This window comes from Nerophis ophidion, linkage group LG14, assembly GCF_033978795.1.
Source record: "Nerophis ophidion isolate RoL-2023_Sa linkage group LG14, RoL_Noph_v1.0, whole genome shotgun sequence".
Taxonomy (NCBI): Eukaryota; Metazoa; Chordata; class Actinopteri; order Syngnathiformes; family Syngnathidae; genus Nerophis; species Nerophis ophidion.
In genome coordinates, this window is record NC_084624.1 from 51,423,408 (window position 1) to 51,450,277 (window position 26,870).

At 39.9% G+C, this 26,870-nt stretch overlaps 2 protein-coding genes across 5 annotated transcripts in view; both read right to left on the reverse strand.

Moving 5' to 3' along the window:
- The window catches only part of lig1 (ligase I, DNA, ATP-dependent), a 119,190-nt gene extending 115,639 nt beyond the window's left edge, over positions 1-3,551 (reverse strand). For all 4 annotated transcript variants that reach the window (XM_061920974.1, XM_061920972.1, XM_061920973.1 and 1 more), the window contains exon 1: positions 3,370-3,551. In XM_061920974.1, the coding sequence (XP_061776958.1) occupies positions 3,370-3,386 (17 nt within the window). In that variant the 5' untranslated portion in view covers positions 3,387-3,551. The remainder of the gene's footprint in view (positions 1-3,369) is intronic.
- Positions 3,552-7,165: 3,614 nt separating this feature from the next.
- The window catches only part of LOC133568979 (ETS translocation variant 3-like protein), a 20,452-nt gene continuing 747 nt past the window's right edge, over positions 7,166-26,870 (reverse strand). The window contains exons 3-7 of the mRNA XM_061921145.1: positions 25,694-25,745; positions 22,459-22,690; positions 22,271-22,391; positions 9,415-9,478; positions 7,166-9,334 (exon numbers count right to left, since the gene is read on the reverse strand). Of these exons, the coding sequence (XP_061777129.1) occupies positions 9,078-9,334; positions 9,415-9,478; positions 22,271-22,391; positions 22,459-22,690; positions 25,694-25,745 (726 nt within the window). The 3' untranslated portion in view covers positions 7,166-9,077. The remainder of the gene's footprint in view (positions 9,335-9,414; positions 9,479-22,270; positions 22,392-22,458; positions 22,691-25,693; positions 25,746-26,870) is intronic.

A 26,870-nucleotide genomic window follows, 5' to 3' on the forward strand; every position in this document is an offset into this window, starting at 1 on the left:
TTCTCCGATTGTTTGATTGTTGCTTTGATAAACTGCACGCATCATGGTTAGCCACCTCAGTAACGGGGATTTTCCGATTGTTTGTTTGTTGCTTTGATAAACTGCACGCATCATAGTTAGCCACCTCAGTAAAACACATGTCCAACTCTGAAACACTCAAAGCAGAAAAAACTTGTTCTAATTTAACTGACTCCTTACCCAGACCAGTAGTCTCGCATTTTCCATCTAAATCCGTCTTCGGGATGGAGGAAAGTGGTGTTCTGTGGGGATTAGCCTTCTGCTTTGTTTTTAGCCCCGCTCGGCATCCGCGTTTCCGATCACACCGCTGGCGTCTGCTCCGTAGACGGCCCCCGCTGCTACTAGACTCCCCTGCTTCACAGGCCGCTGGATGTAGCCGCCGATGTATTCCCGTGCTAGTTAGCAAGTCTAGCACGCAAGTGTCTATCGGTCCAAAGCGGCCCGATGTGTCCACATCCAGAAGTGTCTGGCGGTCGTACGTGATCACGGAGTGACCACGATGTGAGCCAGCCATTAAGTTTGTGGAATTGTCCGGTATTTCTGCCAAATGTTCCATCTTTAGCAGGAGCTCCTCGAGTGCGCAGCCCGTCCGGGCGCCGCCATCTTGGAATCCTAAACACATATCTGCTCGACACTGAAGCATTGACTACATGCGCTCTGAATACGCACTGCTGATTGGCTGTTACATCGCTCTGAATACCACTGTAAGCTATACCACTTGGGCGGTATAGCTCGGTTGGTAGAGTGGCCGTCCCAGCAACTTGAGGGTTGCAGGTTCGATTCCCGCATCCACCATCCTAGTCACTGCCGTTGTGTCCTTGGGCAAGACACTTTACCCACGTGCTCCCAGTGCCACCCACAATGGTTTAAATGTAACTTAGATATTGGGTTTCGCTATGTACAGCGCTTTGAGTCACTAGAGAAAAGCGCTATATAAATATAATTCACTTCACAATTCACTTAAACAAACACCATTGGTGGCTCTACACCTGACATCCACTGTAATGATACCAAGTACAGGAGTGTATCTTGTCGATACCAGTAGGATTACATCGATATTTTTTAATCTTCTGCCATTTTTTTTTTATTTATATTATGTTTATAAACTAAGGAGATATGTCCCTGGACATAGGAAGACTTTGAATATGAGCAATGTGGTATTCTGTAACAACTTTTCATCCGATTGATACCCAAATTTGTGGTATCAACCAAAACTAATGTAAAGCATCAAAACAACAGAAGAATAAGTGAGCAATATATTTTAACAGAAGTGTAGATGGAACATGTTAAAAGAGAAAGAAAGCATATTTTAACAGGAAATGAACAAGTGGATTAATTAGTCATTTCCTACCACTTGTCCTTAATAATTTTGACAAAGTAATAGAATGGAAAATGACACAATATGTTACTGCATACGACAGCAGACTAATTAGGAGGCTTTGTTTGCTTGCTTACTTATAACTGACAAATTCTCTCATATGTTCACTATTTTATTTAAGGTCGCTTTGTATGTACTAATGGTTTCTAATGTTGTAAAAATGTGTAGAATAAATATCAAATTTCAATATTTTTGTTTACAAGTAGAGATGTCCGATAATATCGGACTGACGATATTTCGGGCCGATAAATGCTATAAAGTGTAATATTAGAAATTATCAGTATCGGTTTCAAAAGGTAAAAATTATGACATTTTAAAAATGCCACTGGACGGAGTGGTACACGGACATAGGGAGAAGTACAGAGTGCCAATAAACCTTAAAGGCACTGCCTTTGCGTGCCGGCCCAAACACATAATATCTACAGCATTTCACACACGCAAGTGAATGCAAAGCATACTTGGTCAACAGCTACACAGGTCACACTGAGGGTGGCCGTATAAACAACCTTAACACTGTTACAAATATGTGCCCCACTGTGAACTCACACCAAACAAGAATGACAAACACATTTCGGGAGAACATCTGCCATCGCAACACAACATAACAAATACCCAGAACCCCTTGCAGCACTAACATACACAGCCAACATATGCTTACTTTTACCGCATGCTTTAAATAAGCGCAGGAGTGAGAAGAGGTTTTAAATTAATTAGCGTCCCGGCGGCTATTCAAGGAAATATGGTATATCGGTATCGGTTGATGTCGGAATCGGTAATTAAAGAGTTGGACAATATCAGCAAAAAGGCCCTTATCGGACATCTCTATTTACAAGGATTTGCTTCAACCTGCGACACAGTCATTTTGATAGTAGGCTTGTATCGCAAATATAGACACTTACGTCTTGTGTTGCCTTCATTATAAGACTAATAGACGGCTTTTCATTTTGGTGGATACAGACAGATTTGTGTGCCATCTCCGGGTTGGGGAGGAGACCCTGCCCCAAGTTGAGGAGTTCAAGTACCTAGGAGTCTTGTTCACGAGTGGGGGAAGAGTGGATGGTGAGATCGACAGGCGTCTCGGTGCGGCGTCTTCAGTAATGCGGACGTTATATCGATCCGTTGTGGTGAAGAAGGAGCTGAGCCGGAAGGCAAAGCTCTCAATTTACCGGTCGATCTACGTTCCCATCCTCACCTATGGTCATGAGCTTTGGGTCATGACCGAAAGGATAAGATCACGGGTACAAGCGGCCGAAATGAGTTTCCTCCGCCGGGTGGCGGGGCTCTCCCTTAGAGATAGGGTGAGAAGCTCTGCCATCCGGGAGGAACTCAACGTAAAGCCGCTGCTCCTTCACATGGAGAGGAGCCAGATGAGGTGGTTCGGGCATCTGGTCAGGATGCCACCCGAACGCCTCCCTAGGGAGGTGTTTAGGGCACATCCAACCGGTAGGAAGCCACGGGGAAGACCCAGGACCCGTTGGGAAGACTATGTCTCCCGGCTGGCCTGGGAACGCCTCGGGATCCCCCGGGAAGAGCTAGACGAAGTGGCTGGGGAGAGGGAAGTCTGGGTTTCCCTGCTTAGGCTGCAGCCCCCGCGACCCGACCTCGGATAAGCGGAAGATGATGGATGGATGGATGGAGACAGATTTGTTTTATATATATATATATATATATATATATATATATATATATATATATATATATATATGTATGGCCCAATATGGCTCTTTTAACGTTTTGGGTAGCCGACCCTGTGTTAGAGGGTCCTTTGTTTCACTTTCGGGAAAGTTGGCAAGCATATACAGACGTTTCGCTGCAGTGACAAGCACAATAGCACCAAACCGAGCAGTTTAAAGCCCCAAAAAGATATCATAGATGCTTAAATGACAGCCAACTTCAAAGAGAAGGTAGCGCACCTTCACGCTAGCAGCTAACATTACACCCAGCAAACAAGCCAGCATGACGTCACTACTTACGCGATGCTGCGCTGCATGTTGATGTCGTCAAAGCCTTCCTTCCTTACACCGACGATGAAACTTTAGACAATAATACAGACTTTTATGTCTTCTGACGGCACATCCAAAATAAAACACCCTCAGAGCAACAACTCCCGCGCTAGGGTTTAGACCAATCAGCTGCGGGGTATTCGGCGCCAAAATGACAACTTCCTCAAAGAGCTTCCGCTTCTTTTTCTTCTTCTTCTTCTTCTGCATTTTATGGCGGATCGCAACCAACGTTATGAGTGCATACCGCCACTTACTGTACTGGAGTATGTATCCTCAGAGTGAGTACTTCGGTTACAGACTATGTTGGTATATACATATCAAATATATATTTACACAAAAACACACATAACAAAAGAGGAGAGAAAACAAAACTATATAAACATAAATATATATATATATGTATATATATATATGTATTTATATATACACTTTTTTTTTTCTTTTTCTTAATGTATGTAAAAATAAAAAATATATTTTTTTATTTTATTTTTTTACATACTTTTTTTTTTTACATACATATATATGACATATATATATGTCCGACACTGATTGTTATTCATTACTTTGGTACTCTTGTCTTGTTCTGTATATTGTACAGTATTTTGTATTTCTACAGTGTTTTGTATATTGTACAGGATTGCTTGTTATTTTTGTTGGATAGTAGTCTGTTTATTTCAATTCTTAGTTTTTCCTTTATTACCTCTTCTTTTATTTATTTTACCTCATGGTTGTTCCCACAACCGCACCTTAAGTTGGAGTCTTTAATCTTGTTGTATGCAAATATAATGACAATAAAGTATATTATATATATATATATATATATATATATATATATATATATATATATATATATATATATATATATATCCATCCAATTTCTACCGCTTACTCCCTTTGGGGTCACGGGGGGCGCTGGTGCCTATGTCAGCTACAATCGGGCGGAAGGCGGTGTACACCCTGGACAAGTCGCCCCCTCATCGCAGGGCCAACACAAACAGACAGACAACATTCACACTCTAGGGGCAATTTAGTGTTGCCAATCAACCTATCCCCAGGTGCATGTCTTTGGAAGTGGGAGGAAGCCGGAGTACCCGGAGGGAACCCACGCAGTCACGGGGAGAACATGCAAACTCCACACAGAAAGATCCCGAGTCTTGGGTTGAACCCAGGACTACTCAAACCTTCGTATTGTGAGGCAGACACACTAACCCCTCTGCCCATATATATATATATATATATATATATATATATATATATATAAATTTCTATTTGGTACGTACCACGGTTTAATGGTCACGGTTCGGTTCATTTTCGGTACAGAAAGAAAACTACAAAATATTGTTTTTTGGGGGTTTTTTATTTACCAGATTTTGAAACAATGGCATAACATACATATACACACAAGGTCCATTGCCAGGGTTACAGTAATGTGGTCAACATGTGTGAAATAAAAACTAAATAAGATAAGGCTCAGAATGGTTTCTTAACAAAACCTTTCTAAATATAAAGTGCTTTTTTTGATTGATTGATTGATTGAGACTTTTATTAGCCTGGCTAACTTGGCAGTAAGAGGATAAATGGGCTCATTGTTAGTCCACCATAGAAGTGGGTCAAAATCTACTTTTTAATGCAATATGGACATTTGTTTTTGCTTTAGCCTTGCCAGACTTGCCGAGGAGAGGCTGCTTGAATGCGGTGGTGACGCTTCAAATGAGTTAGCATGTGTTGTGAGTAGCGTATGTGTGTGGCCCTTTAATATGTGACAGCATGTGACGTCAGTGAGTGTGTGGGCGAGCGAGGTGAGGGAGCTTAGCGCAAGTGCGTGAGTGGCTGGTGTTTTGCTGGATTGGTTGTTTGCAAGACCTGTATAAAGCCACAATTTGCAACTAATCGCCGGACTCTTCATTTACCCTGGAGTCCGGAGCTGTGGAGACCCACTGCCGGTTAGAGTGAAGGGTGTTGCCCCCGAGAATACATCAGTCCTGGAGGAGAGTCTCCCCTGCGCTGCTCGACTACGGTCTGGGACCTGGAAGCAGGAAAGGTGCAACACATGTTTGACGTGTTGTCAGAAGCAACTGCTGAACAATATCGGCAAACCTCCGTCCTCCATTGTTGTATCGTGGAGCCAAAGTGTTCCCAAACTGGAGATCTTACTGACGCAGGAGGGTCTTCCAGCTGTGGCTTTTACATGTTGTCCTAGCCTGCTAGCTGCTAGCATGTGTACTTGTTCGGTACACCTCCAAACCGAACTGAAACCCCGTACCGAAAAGGTTCAATACAAGTACACGTACCGTTACACCCCTAATGTGTATATATATATATATATATATATATATATATATATATATATATATATATATATACATAAGTATATATATATATATATGTGTATATACTGTATGTATATATATACATATACATATATACATACATATGTATATATATATATATATATATATATAAACATATGTGTATATATATACATATGTATACATATATGTGTGTTGTGTATATATTATTTATATATATATACATATATATATACATATACATATATATATATATATATATATATAGTATCCCGAGGAATAGTTAAACATGCTTCACTACACAGCGTAGCTGACCGGCGTCACAATGTAAACAAATGCCATTGGTGGATCGACACCTAACATCCACTGTAATGATTCCACCTACAATAGCGTATCTAGTCGATACTACTATGATTACATCGATATTTTTTTTAACATCACAACATATTCTTTCGTTTTTTTATTTTTTTTATTTTATGTTTATGAACTCAGGAAATATGTCCCTGGACACATGAGGACTTTGATCATGACCAATGTATGATCCTGTAAGTACTTGGTATCGGATTGATACCCAAATTTGTGGTATCATCCAAAACTAATGTAAAGCATCAAACAACAGAAGAATAAGTGCTTATTACTATCAAGGCGTGGACTTTGCTGTGGTTTGTTTTCCCCTGGTGCAAAGCGACTGGACCGGACACGACGTGAAGGTAATGACATCTTTAATTACGATTAATTCAAAAAAGGAACACACGAAAAGCACTCACAGAGGAGGTTCAAAACATGGCTATGAAAACAAAAACTTGCACTGTGGAATGAATTACAAAAAAACTTACTTGGAACGAGAAAGGAACATTAATCATCGGCATGGATGACAAGGGTGAGTCGAGGGTGAGTAGTGATGTCGTCAGGCTGACTGCCTGGCAACTACAGGCTTAAATAGGTGCAGTAATGACAGGTGTGTGAGTCCAGACAAATCAGGTGCGTGAGTCGTGAACACTGATGGGTTGGCATGGTGACAAAACAAACAAACAGTGCCCAATGAAACCAAAACAAAACAGAACATGACCACAAAACATGACATTTACATTTTAACAGACGTGTAGATAGAACATGTTGAAACAGAAAATAAGCAGATATTAAAGGCCTACTTACATGAGACTTTCTCATTTAAACGGGGATAGCAGGTCCATTTTATGTGTCATACTTAATCATTTTGCGATATTGTCATATTTTTGCTGAAAGGATTTAGTAGAGAACATCGACGATAAATTCCGCAACTTTTGGCCGCTAATAAATAAGCCCTGCCTTTACCGGAAGTAGCAGACGATGTGTGTGTGACGTCACGGGTTGTGGAGCTCCTCACATCCTCACATTATTTACAATCATAGCCAGCAGCAGCTGGATCTATTCAGACCGAGACAGGGACAATTTCCCCATTAATTTGAGCGAGGATGAAAGATTCGTGGATGAGGAAATTTAGAGTGAAGGACTAGTAAGGAAAAAAAAAAAAAGGCGATTGCAGTGGGAGCAATTTATATGTTATTAGACACATTTACTAAGATAATTCTGGAAAATCCCTTATCTGCCTATTGTGTTGCTAGCGTTTTAGTGGGATTATATAGTACCTGAAAGTCAGGGGGTGTGGCCACGGGTGTGTTGACTCACGATTGAAGTCACGAAGCTGCAGCAGGACAGAAGCTCCGCTGATGTCTCCTGGAAGAGAAGACTTATTACCACAATTTTCTCACCGAAAACTGCCGGTTGACATGTGGTAGGGATCCATGTTTGCTTGACCGCTCTGATCCATAGTAAAGCTTCATCTTCGGGAATTTTAAACAAGGAAACACCGGCTGTGTTTGTGTGGCCAAAGGCTAAAAGCGTCCCACCTCCATCTTTCTACTTTGACTCCTCCATTATTAATTGAACAAATTGCAAAAGAATCAGCAACACAGATGTCCAGAATACTGTGTAACTATGCGATTAAAGCAGACTACTTATAGCTTGGATCGGGCTGGAAAATAATGTCCGCTACAACCCGAGACATCAAACGCACGAGTCATCATACCGAGACGTTTTCAACAAGAAACTCAGCGGGAAATTTAAAATTGCAATTTAGTAAACTAAAAAGGCCGTATTGGCATGTGTTGCAATGTTAATATTTCATCATTGATATATAAACTATCAGACTGTGTGGTGGGTAGTAGTGGCTTTCAGTAGGCCTTTAGCAGTAAATGAACATGTAGATGAATAATTCATTTTCTACCACTTGTCCTTAATAATGTTGACAAAATAATAGAATGGAAAATGACACAATATGTTACTGCATATGTCAGCAGACTAAATTAGGAACCTTTGTTTGTTTACTTACTACTAAAAGACAAGTTGTCTTGTATGTTCACTATTTTATTGAAGGACAAACTTGCAATAATGTACCCAAAGATTTTTTTTCTTAAAACAAAGCCAATAATGACATTTTCTGTGGTCCCTTTTATTTAGGAAAGTACCGATAAGTACCAAAATACTTGTGGTACCGGTACCAAAAGGGAGGGATACATAACACAGACAGAGCAAGGTAAAGTCAGTTAAATACTTGATTAACTCAAACCCAGCAAGTGCTGTGTTGTTTGTTGTTTACAAGTCCTGTCAGGCTATGTTTTAGTTGTTTCCTCTGCATTTGTCTGTTTCCTCTGTGTCTAGTATCTCCTGTCTTTACTTCCTGTCTAGTGTTCTTATTTTGTCAGCTTCCTGTCTTGTTCCCTGAGTGCTGTGTTCCTCCTCAGCTGCGGCTGATTGGCACCTGGCCACACCTGTTGCCAATCAGCCTGCTCCTATTTGTACCTGCTTTGTCTTGTGTCAGTTGCTGGATCATTGTATTGTCATTTGGACTTGTCGTTGCCATATGTTGCTCTTGTCGTGTCGATGTGATTCTTTTCAGCTATTACCTGTCGTGCTACAGTTTGTCCTGCTCGTCGTAGCGGTAAGCTGTTCTCGTTAGCCATAAGTTATTTCCAGTTTTTCGGTTTGCTATCCACTAGCTTCCATGCTAAAGTTCCTTTTTGTTTTCTAGCTTCCAGTGTTAGCTCCCTTAGTTTGTTATTCCGCCCACGTGCGTGCTTTTTGTTTGTTCTTGTTTAGTTTTAATTAAATTATGTTTTCATATTCCATGCCTGCCTCCGTCTCTGCATCTTGGGGTTCAACATCAACAAATACCCTTGACAAGTGCACTCTCACTGTGGCTTCAACATACATAAATAAAACATCTGCCTAAATTCAACCACAGAACATAAAACTATTGCAGCAATCTACAAAAATAAAAGTCTTTCCCATCCCTTCTGTTGCACTGATATCCTCCTTCCTATCCGTCCTTCATAGCCTTTCCTCCTCGCCTTGCTGTCTTCCGCCAAACAGCCTCCAAGTGAGTTGGTCTGCGTCCCACTCCACCACGTGACCTTTGCCCAGCCAGGCGTTGGCGTGGAGGGCCAAGGAGGCCATAGGGTGCGAGCCGGGGGGCCTGCAGGCTCCTCCTAAATTGAAGGGTGAGGGGGCGTGGAGAAGCTGGGGCGACGGAATAGGGTTGGGGAGGCAGCACGGGAGGAAGAGGGGGTTTGGCCGGTCCTGGACCGCTGTCATGACGAGCAGAGTCAGACCGCCGTCGGTCAAAATGAAATTATTTTTGGTGATGCACAGTATTTATATACTTTACCTCTGTCCATGGCTGATGAAGTAGTCCCGCCCAGAGGAAGACCGCACTGGTTGCCGTGGAGCAGCTGGAAGATGAATAAAGATTTTTTTCAAATATATTTCCCCCATGAAAAGATTATTGTAGTGTTTTCCTGCCTTGTTCTTTGTCTGCACCTGTGCTTTTAGTGATTCGTCCTCGGCGAGGGGCGGACATTGAGGCATAACCTGCTCGCAATTAGCACACCGGTATTTAGGTTTGTCACTGTCATCTTGGCCTGGCCGGTTATTGTCTCCAGAACTCCTGCCGTGCATGCACCTGCTTCTCCAGACCTGGTATGTTTTCGCTACTTTGTCCTGACCTAACATCCTGTGTGTTTATCTCCCAGTCCCCCTGATGTAAAAGGATTTCTTTTGTTGGACTCTTGCCCTGCTCAGTGTGCCCTGGCCCTTTCTCCTGCCGACCTCTGAGGAACCTATTTTGTCCAGATTTCATGGTGTACATTTCTGCCCCATCTGCCCTAAGTTATCCCTTTTTGTCTAATTGAATGTTTGCATTTTTTTTTAATTCCACCTTGTCTCCCGTCTGTGCATCCTGGGGTCACCCCCACTTGACCAAGACCCTAACAATCATAATTAAAAGTGACATGAATTTTAATTTCTAATGAGCTTCAAAACAAAGATTTGTATAGAAAAAAAAAAATCACATTTTTCAAGAATAAAAGGTAAAACTTTAGTATGGGTAAAATATTCACCATTACTGGATTGTGAGTTTTTCCTTGCCCTTATGTGGCGCTGAACCGAGGATGCCGTTGTGGCTTGTGCAGCCCTTTGAGACACTTGTGATTCAGGGCTATATAAATAAACTTTGATTGATTAATTGATTGATTGATATTAACATGCAAATTAGAAACATATTGACTCTTAATTAATCATTATTAAGTACTTATTAATGCCTTATTCTGCATGGCTTTATTACACAACCAGTAAGCCATTAGCTAAGAGTCTTCCCTGAATAACCTCAGAATGATTGCTTATTAGTACTAAGTATTAGTAATTATTAGTACTAAATAAGGAAGTTGTTGTATATGGTTCTACCTTTAATACCACTTAATTAGGGGTGGTATAGCTCGGTTGGTAGAGCGGCCGTGTCAGCAACTTGAGGGTTGCAGGTTCGATTCCCGCTTCCGCCATCCTAGTCACTGCCGTTGTGTCCTTGGGCAAGACACTTTACCCACCTGCTCCCAGTGCCACCCACACTGGTTTATATGTAAAAAATTAGATATTGGGTTTCACTTTGTAAAGCGCTTTGAGTCACTAGAGAAAAAGCGCTATATAAATATAATTCACTTCACTTCACTTCAATTCAATTAATATGGTCTGTTCTTTAATAACAAAACACAAAACTACAATAACCCTAACTATTAATTATTTGTTGCAGGAGTCGGCAACCTAAAATGTTGAAAGAGCCATATTGGACCAAAAATACAAAAACAAATATGTCTGGAGCCGCAGAAAAATAAAAGCCATATTACATACAGATAGTCTGTCATGGGATATAAATTTAATTAAGATGACTTAAAGGAAACCAAATGAGCTCAAATATAGCTACAAATGAGGCATAATGATGCAATATGTACATATAGCTAGCCTAAATAGCATGTTAGCATCGATTAGCTTGCAGTCATGCAGTGACCAAATATGTCTGATTAGCACTCCACACAAGTCAATAACATCAACAAAACTCACCTTTGTGCATTCATGCACAACGTTAAAAGTTTGGTGGACAAAATGAGACAGAAAAAGAAGTGGCATAAAACACGTCTTAGAAAGTCGGAGAAAGTTATACATGTAAACAAACCAGGGTGAGTTCAAAGACCGCCAAAGTTAATAGGACAAAATGGCGTTCGCCAAATAGTCCAATCAGTGAAGCATGTTTAATAAAAACAGTGTGCTTTATAATAATTAGGGAGTTTTGTGTCATGTTTGTCCGACAGAACCTATATTAAAACAAAAAATATATTTTATATTTTTCCCCTCATCTTTTTCCATTTTTCATACATTTTTGAAAAGGCTCCAGAGAACCACTAGGGCGGCGCTAAAGAGCCGCGTGTTGCCGACCCCCGCCCTAGTGTCCAAATAACTTTAAATGAAGTCTTTGTTACTTAGAATGTTTTCCCCATACTAAAGTGTTACCGAAAAAAAACTTGGGGGTGTCCCCAACAACTTTTTCCATTTTCAATGCGATAGCGATATTGATGCGATAAGATATCAGCAGGAATCATGCATATAAATGATAAATGGGTTGTACTTGTATAGCGCTTTTCTACCTTCAAGGTACTCAAAGCGCTTTGACACTACTTCCACATTTACCCATTCACACACACATTCACACACTGATGGAGGGAGCTGCCATGCAAGGCGCTAACCAGCACCCATCAGGAGCAAGGGTGAAGTGTCTTGCTCAGGACACAACGGACGTGACGAGGTTGGTACTAGGTGGGATTTGAACCAGGGACCCTCGGGTTGCGCACGGCCACTCTCCCACTGCGCCACGCCGTCCCTATTATGTTTTTTGTTTTGTTGTGTGGAACATTGTTTGAAATGAGTCAAAAAAAGAGAACAACGGTGGGGCCTGTTTTGATGTTATGATAAATGTTATCCATCCATCCATCCATTTTCTACCGCTTAATCCCTTTGGGGTGGCGGGGGGCGCTGATGCCTATCTCAGGTACAATTGGGCGAAAGGCGGGGTACACCCTGGACAAGTCGCCACCTCATCGCAGGGCCAACACAGATAGACAGACAACATTCACACACTAGAGCCAATTTAGTGTTGCCAATCAACCTATCCCCATGTTATGTTGTATTTCATTTTTTTATTATCAGGAATATGTATCGTGTGCTTTTTTTTTTTCTTTTCCTCCCTTATTCCTTCTCTTTTTCCTTGAATTTGTCATTTTACTGCCTTTTTTACATCATGGCCAGGGGACTACAGATGAAAACAAGCCTTCCGGCTAATTCTGGCTTTATTTTTTAACCATGTGTAGTAATGTGTTTTATAAATGGTAAATGGGCTCCACTTGTATAACGTTTTTTTACTTTCAAGCTACTCAAAGCGCTTTGACACTATTTCCACATTCACCCATTCACACGCTGATAGCAGGAGCTGCCATGCAAGGCCCTAACCACGACCCATCAGGAGCAAGGGTGACGTGTCTCGCTCAAGGACACAACGGACGTGACGAGGTTGGTAGAAGGTGGGGATTGAACCAGGAACCCCTCAGGCTGCTGGCACGGCCTCTCTCCCGACCGCGCCACGCCAGCCGTCAACACTAAACGATAACATCAACGAAGCTCACCTTTGTGCATGCACGCACAGCATAAAGTGTTTGGTGGACAAAATGAGACAGAGGAGTGACATAAAACACGTTATTCTGTGGCGGCGTCGGAGAAAGTCGTACATGTAAACAAACTGTGGAGTCACAGTCCACATGCACAATGGTGAGTTCAAGGGCCGCTGAATTTAGGTTACTGGCTCTACCAACTGCGCCACGCCGTCTCCATGAAATTGCATTGTCTCCTTTGAAATAAACTAATTTTAATCTTAAGGTATGAAAACTAACTAACCTATTCATAATCAACTGCCCAGTTTAAATTATTTAGTGTGGTTTTATTTATATTTTTTTTAGTTGCGTTTTTTGGGTATTTTTGTTATTTTGTTTACAAAATAGTGCAGACAAATGTATTACAAAGTAACCATAATGTGAATTTTAATAATCATACCACCTGTCATTATTTACCCGAGTTTTCCCTTTACTTCATAGTGTAAGGTAGATATTAGCTGATTATTATAAGTAATAATACATCATTATTATAATACTACATTATTAGAGCATCCACTTTGGGTTAACGATGCATTCCATTTGTACTGGGAAGTCGGATTTTCCGAGTTTTTAGTCGGGAGTTTCAACTGGAACTCCCCTCGAGGTCCAATTTCCTATACTCGGAAAGTCGGCGCATTCTCACCACCCCCGAGTGGTACGTTTTTTTCACTCTCGACGCTGAAATCATTATTCATGCGTTCGCTACGTCTCGTCTCGATTACTGTAACGTATTATTTTCGGGTCGCCCTATGTCTAGCATTAAAAGATTACAGTTGGGGGGTGGGGGGCGGGGGGGGGGGGGTGTCACCCACATCTGCGGTCCTCTCCAAGGTTTCTCATATTCATTCACATTGACATCCCACTGGGTTGTAAGTTTTTCCTTGCCCTTATGTGGGCTCTGAAACAAGTATGTCGTTGTGGCTTGTGCAGCCCTTTGAGATACTTGTTATTTGGGGCTATATAAATAAACATTGATTGATTGATTGATTGAGATGCGTGATAATCACTGATCTAAACCACAAAGAAGTGGTCTAAACGCAGAATAGAATCATTATTGTCCCGTTTTAGGTCATGTTGTGTTCTGACCCGGTCTTCTGCCGGTGACCCCCCAGAGTTCGTTCGATGACATAAGCTGGTTTTAAATGAATCCGAGTTGATCTTGATATTTTAATACCAAAGCTTTGGGAGACCAAATCTATGCATGACACATTCAAATCGCACCGCCCCAGTTGATCTGACCATACTACGGAAGTGATGTCTTTCTTCAATATCTCCCCTGCCCCCACCTACCGGAACGAATACTCTTATTTGTTCTTCTTAGCCTGGAACATTTGAGATAAGAAGGGTGTTATGGTTACTTGTCACATTCCAAGATTCAAGGTCTAACGCATGCACACCACTTGGCTGTTTTCAAAAATAACTAGGATTTAAAAAGATACCTATCTCCGTCAGTCATGATGCAGGAAGTTGAATGATGTGGACACGTTTGTTATTGGCAACTTTCTAATACGCTTCTGCCTTGAAGACTTTGTATTTAAAAGTTAAAGTACCACTGATAGTCACAGTGAAACTACCCTCTGCATTTGACCCATCCCCGTGTTCCACCGTCGTCCCTAACCTCCCAGGGAGGTGAGGGGAGCAGTGAGCAGCAGCGGTAGCCGCGCTCGATAACCATTTTGGTAATTTAACCCCCAAATTCCAACCATTGATGCTGAATGCAAAGCAGGGAGGTAATGGGTAAGAGTCGGCCGGGGTTTGAACTCACGAGCTACCGATCTCAGGGTGGACAGTCCAACCACAAGCCCACTGATCAGGTCAGGTTTATAAGTAATAAGCAACTATGAATATCTTGTAATTGTTTATAGTGACAAATTTACCTTTTGTAAACGACTCGACTAAAATACAAGAAAAGACCAACCTTGTGTGTTTACTGGGCGGCGTGGCTCAGATGGTAGCGCGGCCGTCCAGCAACTCAAGGGTTCCTGGTTTGACTCCGGCTTCCGCCACTCTAGTCATGGTCACCTCGCTCCAGTGCCGCTCACACGTCTGTATGAATGTGTATGAATGTTCGGTGGTGGCCACTGAAGCCGTAGACCAGGGGTGCCAAACGCACGGTACCGGTCCGAGGGTCGGCTCGGGCCGGCGAACAGGTTTTATCCGGCCCGCGGGATGAGTTTGCTAAGTATAAAAATTAACCAGAAACTTTGGAACGAAAGAAACTGCTGTTCTACATGTGTCCACTGGATGTCGCAATAGCAATTCTTTGTACATATATAGAAAATAATCCACATGATTTTAGTACATTAGTCGAGGAAAATGATCAAGCTACATGAATTAAATTTTAATATAACATGTTTTATCTTGATAGATTGAAAATTAACACCAATGACTGCGCTAACTTATTCAGAAAATATAAACGACAACAAATAAAGATAGAATGCTATTAACCGCAACATGTAAGTGTAAAGAAAAATCAACATTATGATTTGTACAATTTCTGAATGTCCTTGTTCTATCTTTAAACAAAGAAAATACGGTCTGAGGGCCGGATCGGTCCGGCGAACAGGTTTTATCCGGCCCGCGGGATGAGTTTGCTAAGTATAAAAATTCACCAGACATTTTGGAATGAAAGAAACTGCTGTTCTAAATGTGTCCACTGGATGTCGCAATAGCAATTATTTGTGCAGATGTAAAAAATAAACCACATGATGATAGTACATCAGTCGAGGAAAATGATCAAGCTACATAAATTTGAATTTAATATATTTTTTATCTTGATAGATAGAAAATGAACACCAAAGACCGCACTATTTTTTTCAGAAAATATCAATAATAACAAATAAAGATAGAATACTAACAACCGCAAAATGTAAGTGTAAAAAAACAACAACATTATGATCAGTACAATTTTCGAATGTGCTTGTTCTACTTTTAAACAAAGAAAATACAGTCCGAGGGCCGGATCAGGCCTGTGAACAGGTTTTATCCGGCCCGCGGGATGTGTTTGCTAAGTATAAAAATTAACCTGAAATTTTGTAATGAAAGAAACTGCTGTTCTAAATGTGTCCACTGGATGTCGCAATAGCAATTCTATGTACATATGATGAACATAAATCACATGATAATAATACATCAGTCGAAGAAAATGATCAAGCTACATAAATTATATTTTAATACGACTTTTTTTTTTAACTTGATAGATTGAAAATGAACACCAATGACTGCGCTAATTTAATCAGAAAATATAAACAACAACAAATAAAGATAGAATGCTATTAACCGCAACATTTAAGTGTAAAAAAAAAATCAACATTATGATTTGTACAATTTCCGAATGTGCTTGTTCTACTTTTAAACAAAGAAAATACGGTTCGAGGGCCGGATCAGGCCCGTGAACAGGTTTTATCCGGCCCGCGGGATGTGTTTGCTGAGTATAAAAATTAACCCGAAATTTTGGAATAAAAGAAACTGCTGTTCTGAATGTGTCCACTGGATGTCGCAATAGCAATTGTTTGTACAGATGTAAAAAATAAACCACATGATGATAGTACATCAGTCGAGGAAAATAATCAAGCTACATAAATTTGAATTTAATATAATATTTTTTATCTTGATAGATAGAAAATGAACACCAAAGACCGCGCTATTTTTTTTTCAGAAAATATCAATAATAACAAATAAAGATAGAATACTAACAACCGCAAAATGTAAGTGTAAAAAATCAACAACGTTATGATTTGTACAATTTCCAAATGTGCTTGTTCTACTTTTAAACAAAGAAAATACGGTCCGAGGGCCGGATCAGGCCCGTGAACAGGTTTTATCCGGCCCGCGGGATGAGTTTGCTAAGTATAAAAATTAACCCGAAATTTTGGAATAAAAGAAACTGCTGTTCTAAATGTGTCCACTGGATGTCGCAATAGCAATTATTTGTGCAGATGTAAAAAATAAACCACATGATGATAGTACATCAGTCGAGGAAAATGATCAAGCTACATAAATTTGAATTTAATATAATATTTTTTATCTTGATAGATAGAAAATGAACACCAAAGACCGCGCTATTTTTTTTTTCAGAAAATATCAATAATAACAAATGAAGATAGAATACTAACAACCGCAAAATGTAAGTGTAAAAAAACAACAACGTTATGATTTGTACAATTTCCAAATGTGCTTGTTCTACTTTTAAACAAAGAAAATACGGTTCGAGGGCCGGATCAGGCCCGTGAACAGGTTTTATCCGGCCTGCGGGATGTGTTTGCTAAGTATAAAAATTAACCCGAAATTTTGGAATAAAAGAAACTGCTGTTCTAAATGTGTCCACTGGATGTCGCAATAGCAATTATTTGTATCTTTGTAAATGATGCGCCATATGTAGAAAATAACTGCTATGAGGAGGCGACTTGTCCAGGGTGTATGCCGCCTACCGCCCGAATGCAGCTGAGATTGGCGCCAGCGACCCTCCGCGACCCCAAAAGGGACAAGCGGTAGAAAATGGATAGATGGATGGATGTAGAATATAAACCACATGATGATAGTACATCAGTCGAGGAAAATAATCAAGCTACTTAAATTAGATTTTAATATATTTTTTTTTTGTCTTGATAGATTGAAAATGAACACCAATGACTGCGCTAATTTATTCAGGAAATATAAACAACAACAAATAAAGACAGAATACTATTAACCGCAAACACGTAAGTGTAAAAAAACAACAACATTATGATTTGTTCTATTTTTAAACAAAGAAAACAATCTGAAGTTGTCTTTATTTTTAAGTTATCGTGCCGTGATTTTACCAGTCCGGCCCACTTGGGAGTAGATTTTTCTCAGTGTGGCCCCCGATCTAAAATGATTTTGACACCCCTGCCGTCTACACACATTGGCAACCACGTTTCTGTCAGTCGGCAACCCACGGCTCTCTTTAGCGCCGCCCAAGTGGCTCTCTGGAGCTTTTTCAAAAATGTATGAAAAATGGAAAAAGATGAGGGGGGGGGAAAAAACATTTTTTGTTTTAATTTGGTTTCTGAAGGAGGACAAAAATGACACAAACCTCCCTAATTTTTACAAAGCACACAGTTTATATTAAACATGCTTCACTGATTCGAGTATTTGGCGAGGACCGTTTTGTCCTACTAATTTTGGTGGTCCTTGAACTCACCCTAGTTTGTTTACATCAGGGGTGCCCACACTTTTTCTGCAGGCGAGCTACTTTTCAATTGACCAACTCGAGGGGATCTACCTCATTTATATATATCATTTATATTTATTTATTTATGAAAGGGACATTTTTGTAAACAAGTTAAATGTGTTTAATGATAATACAAGCATGTGTAACACATATAGATGTCTTTCTTTCACGAAGACAAGAATATAAGTTGGTGTATTACCTGATTCTGATGACTTGCATTGATTGGAATCAGACAGTAATGATGATAACGCCCACATTTTCAAATGGAGGAGAAAAAAAGTTGTCCTTTCTGTACAATACCACATGAAAGTGGTTGGTTTTTGGCATCTAATTCATCTAGCTTCCATACACTTTACAAGGAAAACATTGGCGGCAAATTCCGTAGCTTGCTTGATTGACATTCACGGCACCCGAGGGTCTTGTGAGATGACGCTGGCTGCTGCCAGTTCATTATTATGAAAATATGACAGAGAGGGAGGCGAGAAACACTTTTTATTCCAACAGACTTTCGCGCCGTACCTTCCGTCAAAACTCAAAAGGCCGACTGCACATTTCCTATCTTCACAATAAAAGCCCTGCTTCATGCTGCCTGCGCTAACAAAATAAGAGTCTCAGAAAGCTGGCGTGCACAAGTGATGTGCACGCCAGCTTTCTGAGGGATCGCTTGTGCACGACAGTTTTCCGAGACTCTGTATTTAGTTAGCGCAGGCAGCATGAAGCAGGGCTTTTATTGTGAAGATAGGAAATGTGCAGTCGGCCTTTAGAGTTTTGACGGAAGGTACGGCGCGAGAGTCTATTGAAATAAAAAGTGTTTTCTCGCCTTCCTCTCGGTCATATTTTCATAATAATGATCTTGCAGCAGCCAGCGTCATCTCACAAGACCCTCCGGTACCGTGAATGTCATTTAAGTGACGTCTTGGTGAAGATTGATGATCACTCATTTTTAGGTCTATTTTTTTTAAAAGCCTGGCTCGAAATCGACTGACACACCCCCCGCGATCGACTGGTAGCTCGCGATCGACGTAATGGGCACCCTTGGTTTACATGTATAACTTTCTCCGGCTTTCTAAGACATGTTTTATGCCACTTTCTTATTTTGTCCACCAAACTTTTAATGTCGTGCGCGAATGCACAAAGGTGAGTTTTGTTGACGTTATTGACTTGTGTGGAGTGCTAATCAGAAAAACCCGGTCACTGCATGACTGCAAGCTAATCGATGCTAACATGCTATTTAGGCTAACTTTATGTACATATTGACTTAGACTAGACTTAGACTTCCTTTTTTTTTTGTCATTAAAATTTGAACTTTACAGTACAAATAAGAACGAAATTTCGTTGCATTAGCTCTTGGTAGTGCAGGATAAAAAATAAAAATAAAAAAAAGCAACAAGGTGCAGATAATGATTGCATCATTATGCCCCATTTGTATTTGAGCTCATGTAGTTTCTTTTAAATCCTCTTAATTCAATTTATATCTCATGACACACTATCTGTATGTAATATGGCTTTGAATTTTTTGTGACTCCAGACAGATTACTTTTTTATATTTTTGGTCCAATATGGCTCTTTCAACATTTTGGGTTGCCGATCAGGGCAGCTGTGGCAACAAATGTAGCTTACCACCATCAATGTGTGATTGTGGACTGGTGTGAATGAATGACAAGTTCTCAGTTCTCACCGTAAAGTGCTTTGAGTGTCTAGAAAAGCTCTATATACATTTAATCCATTCTTATTATTATTGTTATAGGAGGACATTTAGGTGTTAACTGGCTGCCCGGCTTCGCATAAGAAGAACTACTTGCATATAAGAGTGTTTAAATATCTTTATCTGATATATTTTCGCCGACCGACATCTGATATTAAAATATCAGACCCCGATAGTTAGGGTTTTTCTTGTTTTGTTGAAACAATAATCCAAAAACATGGATGTGAATAACGGAATGTCTGCTATGTATTTTTTTTTTGTCTTGTGAATTTTGTGTCTTAGTTTAAAAAGTAACTCTCCTCTATTTTCAGGTTGCTTGCCCTTCCTGATGTGTCATCAGTCTGATGTCATCCCTGAGCCCTGATTGTTTCCACCTGTTCCCCTATTCCCCCCTCATGTGTCGTATAAGCTCACGCCTCCCCTTGGTTCTGTGCTACAATGGTCTCGTTGTCTCGTGCATCTCCAGTATCATACCCAAGTCTTGTCTCGTCCCGAGTTATCCAGATGCTGAATTTCCATGTTGGTATTTTTAGTTTTCCTTTTCGCTTGAATTTTTGTTTGTAAAATGTTCAAGTTGAAGAGGTGAGTCTCTTCTTTTCCTCACTTTCGAATGACCTTTTTTAATTATTGTTGTAGACCTGAAACGGTGTAGAAGCTTTATAGCTAGAGATGTCCGATAATGGCTTTTTTTTGATGATATCTGACATGCCAATATTGTACAATTCTTAAATACCGAATCCGATATCAACCGATACCGATATATACAGTCGTAGATTGCCTAATTTTGTTGTGATGCCCCGCTGGATGCATTAAACACTGTAACAAGGTGTTCCAAAATAAATCAACTCAAGTTATGGGAAAAAAAAAACGCCAACATGCCACTGCCATATTTATTATTGAAGTTACAAAGTGCATTTTTTTTTAACATGCCTCAAAACAGCAGCTTGGAATTTGGGACATGCTCTCCCTGAGAGAGCATGAGGAGGTTGAGGTGTTGGGGGGGGTAGAGTGTAGCGGAGGGTGTATATTGCAGCGTCCCGGAAGAATTAGTGCTGCAAGGGGGTCTGGGTATTTGTTCTGTTGTGTTTATGCTGTGTTACAGTGCGGATGTTCTCCCGAAATGTGTTTGTCATTCTTGTTTGGTGCGGGTTCACAGTGTGGCTACATGTTTGTAACAGTGTTAATGTTGTTTATACGGTCACCCTAAGTGTGAACTGTATGGCTGGTGACCAAGTATGCGTTGCATTCACTTGTGTGTGTGAAAAGCTGTAGATATTATGCGATTGGACCGGCACGCGAAGCAGGGGCTTTAAGGTTAATTGGCGTTCTGTACTTCTCCCTATGTCCGTGTACCACTCCGTACAGCGGCGTTTTAAAAAGTGATAAATTGTAATTTTTGAAACCGATAATTTCCGATATTACATTTTAAAGAAAGAGAATCAGCACCTCCAAGTCCGAGTCCATGGTTCTCGCTCGGAAAAGGGCGGAGTGCCATCTCCGGGTTGGGGAGGAGACCCTGCCCCAAGTGGAGGAGTTCAAGTACCTCGGAGTCTTGTTCACGAGTGGGGGAAGAGTGGATTGTGAGATCGACACGCGGATCGGTGCGGCGTCTTCAATAATGCGGACGCTGTATCGATCCGTTGTGGTGAAGAAGGAGCTGAGCCGGAAGGCAAAGATCTCAATTTACCGGTCGATCTACGTTCCCATCCTCACCTATGGTCATGAGCTTTGGGTCATGACCGAAAGGATAAGATCACGGGTACAAGCGGCCGAAATGAGTTTCCTCCGCCGGGTGGCGGGGCTCTCCCTTAGAGATAGGGTGAGAAGCTCTGCCATCCGGGAGGAACTCAAAGTAAAGCCGCTGCTCCTCCACATCGAAAGGAGCCTGATGGTCAGGATGCCACTCGCACGCCTCCCTAGGGAGGTGTTTCGGGCATGTCCGACCGGTAGGAGGCCACGGGGAAGACCCCGGACAAACTGAGAAGACTATGTCTCCCGGCTGGCCTGGGAACGCCTCGGGATCCCCCGGGAAAAGCTGGACGAAGTGGCTGGGGAGAGGGAAGTCTGGGCTTCCCTGCTTAGGCTGCTGCCCCCGCGACCCGACCTCGGATAAGCGGAAAAAGATGGATGGATGGCATTTTAAAGCATTTATTGGCCAGTAGTATCAGCAGTCCGATATTATCGGACATCTCTATTTATAGCCCATTGCTTTTACCTCCATTTTGTAGCGTCTTTTGTTGTTTAAATTTATAGTTATATAACTCGCTAGTTTAGTTAGAGATTGATATTTATGTTATTTTCGGTTTGTTCACTTTTTGCGAAACCTTTTCGCCCAGTTGTTAAAGTTTACAGCCGTTGTTTTATTGCACTGACTCAAGAGGTGAAAGGTGGAACATTTCAAAATAAAAGCCTGCCGGATTGTTCTCCACCTCTGCATCTGAGTCCTGTCTTTGTGGTGCTGATCCAGATTAGAACTGCATGCTCATTATAACAACTTGTAGTTAGCACTGCATTTTATCGAGAGATTTTTGTACTATTTTAGTCAACTGAAGCTGCAGCGTCTGTCAGGTTTTTTTTAAGATGAGGTGATGATGACCTGATGACAAGGTGGAGGCAGGTGAGCCGCGTAGTTGACCAGGATGAGTTTGCTGAAGTTGAACTTGTACGTGAACCTCTTGCCTTTGGTCTTGTGCAGGATGCGCTTGTTGTAGTAATATCTATATGTGTCAATAACAACCAATCAAAACTCAATAACAAGGCGAAGGATGCTGGTCGTCGGTCTACCTGAGGGCGCGACTCAGCTTGTCGTAGTTCATGTGGGGTTTGCCCTTCCTCTCCCCCCACAGCCTGGCCAGTCTCTCGGGGTCGCGGATGACGAACTCGCCCCACTCGCTGCCCCAGCCGATGGCTCCGCCCTCGCCGTGGCGCAGCAGCTCTAACAGGAAGTGCCACAGCTGGACCTGCCTGGAGCCCGGAGACCAGGATGGCTTGTAGGCCCAGTCTGGGAACAGCACCGCTGGAGGAAAAACGAGGGGAGGATATCAAAACTGCTGTAAGTGAGAAAATTAAACACATGTCGGAGAAAATGCAAATGTCAGCAAACGTGGCTGCCTGGCTAACCTTTCCAAAGCTGGTTATAGCTGGTCGACGGTAAACATAGAGAGGCGTGTGTATGTTGTCAAATGATGTTAGGATGAGCTTTATTATTTGGGTTTAAGGGGCCCCGTCATTGGTCCCGCCCCCAGCCAGTGTCTGACTTGCTCTGCCACTGCCTGCGCTCTAGCTAAATAACATTTTAAAGTGCATATCGAGCTAAATAAAATGTACAGTGCATGTAGAGCTAAATAACATTTTAAAGTGCATGTAGAGCTAAATAACATTTTAAAGTGCATGTAAAGTTAAATAAAATTTTAAAGTGCAAATAGAGCTAAATAAAATTTACAGTGCATGTAGAGCTAAATAGCATTTTAAAGTGCATGTAGAGCTAAATAACATTTTAAAGTGCAAGTAGAGCTAAGTAATATTTAAACTACATATTTAAAGCTAAATAACATTTTAAAGTGCATGTACAGCTAAAACCCATTTTAAAGTGCATGCAGAGCAAAAAAAAACATTTTAAAGTGCGTGTAGAGCTAAATAACATTTCCAAGTGCATGTAAAGCCTAATAATATTTTAAAGTGCATGTAAAGCTAAATAACGTTTTAAAGTGCATGTAAAGCTAAATAACATTTTAAAGTGCATATAGAGCTAAAAAAAAACAAAAAACATCTTAAAGCGCATGTAGAGCAAAAAAACATTTTAAAATGCATGATAAGCTAAATAACATTTAAAGTGCATGGAGAGCTAAGTAGCATTTTAAAGTGCATGTAGAGCTAAATAATATTTTAAAGTGCATGTAGAGCTAAATAACATTTCCAAAAGCATGTAAAGCCAAATAACATTTTAAAGTGCATGTAAAGCTAAATACCATTTTAAAGTGCATGTAACGCTAAATAACATTTTAAAGTGCATGTAGAGCTAAATAACATTTTAAAGTGCATGAAAAGCTAGATAAAATTTTAAAGTGCGTGTACAGCTAAAAAATTTTTTAAAGTGCATGTAAAGCAGAATAACATTTTATAGTGCGTGTAGAGCCAAATACATTTCCAAGTGCATGTAAAGCCAAATAACATTTTAAAGTGCATGTAAAGCTAAATAACATTTTAAAGCGCATGAAGAGCTAAAAAAATTGATTTTAAAAGTGCATATGCAGCTAAAAATAACATTTTAAAGTGCATGTAGAGCTAAATAACATTTCCAAAAGCATGTAAAGCCAAATAACATTTTAAAGTGCATGTAAAGCTAAATACCATTTTAAAGTGCATGTAACGCTAAATAACATTTTAAAGTGCATGTAGAGCTAAATAACATTTTAAAGTGCATGAAAAGCTAGATAAAATTTTAAAGTGCGTGTACAGCTAAAAAATTTTTTTAAGTGCATGTAAAGCAGAATAACATTTTATAGTGCGTGTAGAGCCAAATACATTTCCAAGTGCATGTAAAGCCAAATAACATTTTAAAGTGCATGTAAAGCTAAATAACACTTTAAAGCGCATGAAGAGCTAAAAAAATTGATTTTAAAAGTGCATATGCAGCTAAAAATAACATTTTAAAGTGCATGTAGAGCAAAATAACATTTTAAAGTGAATGTAAAGCGAAATAACATTTTAAAGTGCATGTACAGCATAATAACATTTTAAAGTGCATGTAGAGCCAAATAACATTTTAAAGTGCATGTAAAGCTAACTAACATTTAAAATGCATATAGAGCTAAAAAATACATTTTAAAGTGCATGTAGAGCAAAATAACATTTAAAATGCATATAAAGCAAAAAAAAAACATTTTAAAGTGCATGTAGAGCAAAATAACATTTTAAAGTGCATGTAGCGCTAAATCACTTTTTAAAGTGCATGTAGAGTTAAATAACACCTTAAAGTGCATGTGAAGCTAAATTATATTTTAAAGTGCAGGTAAAGCTAAGTAACATTTTAATATGCATATAGAGCTAAAAAAACATTTTTAAGTGCATGTAAAGCTAAATAATATTTTAAAGTGCATGCACAGCTAAAAATTTTTTTAAAGTGCATGTAGAGCAGAATAACATTTTATAGTGCGTGTAGAGCCAAATACATTTCCAAGTGCATGTAAAGCCAAATAACATTTTAAAGTTTCTTCCGAGGATGTTGTAGTCGTAATGATTTGTGCAGTCCTTTGAGACATTTGTGATTTGGGGCTATATAAACAAACATTGATTGATTGATTGAAAGTGCATGTAAAGCTAAATAACATTTTAAAGCGCATGAAGAACTAAAAAATTGCTTTTAAAAGTGCATGTAAAGCAAAATAACATTTTAAAGTGAATGTAAAGCAAAATAACATTTTAAAGTGCATGTACAGCAAAATAACATTTTAAAGTGCATGTAAAGCTAAACAAAATTTCAAAGTGCATGTAAAGCCAAATAACATTTTAAAGTGCATGTAAAGCTAACATTTAAAAATGCATGTAGATCCAAAAAATACATTTAAAGTGCATGTAGAGCAAAATAACATTTTAAAGTGAATGTAAAGCTAAATAACATTTTAAAGTGCATGTACAGCAAAATAACATTTTAAAGTGCATGTAGAGCTAAACAAAATTTCAAAGCGCATGTAGAGCCAAATAACATTTTAAAGTGCATGTAAAGCTAACTAACATTTAAAAATGCATATAGATCCAAAAATACATTTAAAGTGCATGTAGAGCAAAATTACATTTAAAAGTGTATATAAAGCAAAAAAACCCAAAACATTTTAAAGTGCATGTAGAGCAAAATAACATTTTTAAGTGCATGTAGTGCTAAATCACTTTTTAAAGTGCATGTAGAGTTAAATAACATCTTAAAGTGCATGTGAAGCTAAATCACATTTTAAAATGCATATAGAGCTAAAAAAAAAAACATTTTTAAGTGCATGTAGAGCAAAATAACATTTAAACTCACTCCTGGTCCAGTAAGGTGGTGAAAAGTGTCTGACTGAGGAGCCGCACTGCATCTGCATGGAGGAGAAACGTACAATAAATAAAGATGCTGACAAGATAAACTGACGTTGAATGTGATTTTTTTTTTTTTAGTATTTACATGAAATAATGCATAAATGAACTAGAAATGTGGCAGACCACCACAATGTATCCCACTGCATGTACATTGAAAATGTCAGACAAAAGTTTTTCCCGGTTTTTGGATGGTTATTGTCAAACATAGGGGTCCCCAAACTTTTTGGAATCAGGGGCCGAATTGGGTTTATATATATATATATATATATATATATATATATATATATATATATATATATATGTATATATATATATATATATACAAACCCTGTTTCCATATGAGTTGGGAAATTGTGTTAGATGTAAATATAAACAGAATACAATGATTTGCAAATCATTTTCAACCCATATTCAGTTGAATATGCTACAAAGACAACATATTTGATGTTCAAACTGAAAAACTTCTTTTTTTTTTTGTGCTAATAATCATTAACTTTAGAATTTGATGCCAGCAACACTGTGACGCTTTGCTGGCATCGCCGGGTGGTTGCGTTCTCCCGTGGGTGCAGCGGGGAAGGTAGGAATGATGATTTATTGATACTATAAAACAAACTAAGAACAAAGGCACTTGCACAAAGGCACTATAGAACAAAACAAACAACTAGCATGGGAGCTAGAAAGAACAGAAAGTGCTAGCATGTGAACTAGGTACAAACATGGAAGCTAATCGAGTACACAAAAGTAATTACCACAATGCGGGAAGAGCGATGTCACCTGTTGCATGGAAGCAAATAAGAGTCCGAGAGCGAATGGCAAACAAAGGCAGCCTTAAATAAGGAGATAATCACAAATCAGGTGCGCGTGACAAACATGACAAACGCATGTCTTAATTGGATTATCCAGAGAATAGTGCTCGATACCGTGGTAGAGCGCAATATGTATTCCATCCATCCATCCATTGTCTACCGCTTATTCCCTTTCGGGGTCGCTGGCGCCTATCTCAGCTACAATCGGGCGGAAGGCAGGGTACACCCTGGACAAGTCGCCCATCGCAGGGCCAACATGTATTTGTGGGGAAAATCACAAGACTATTTCATCTCTACAGAACTGTTTCATGAGGGGTT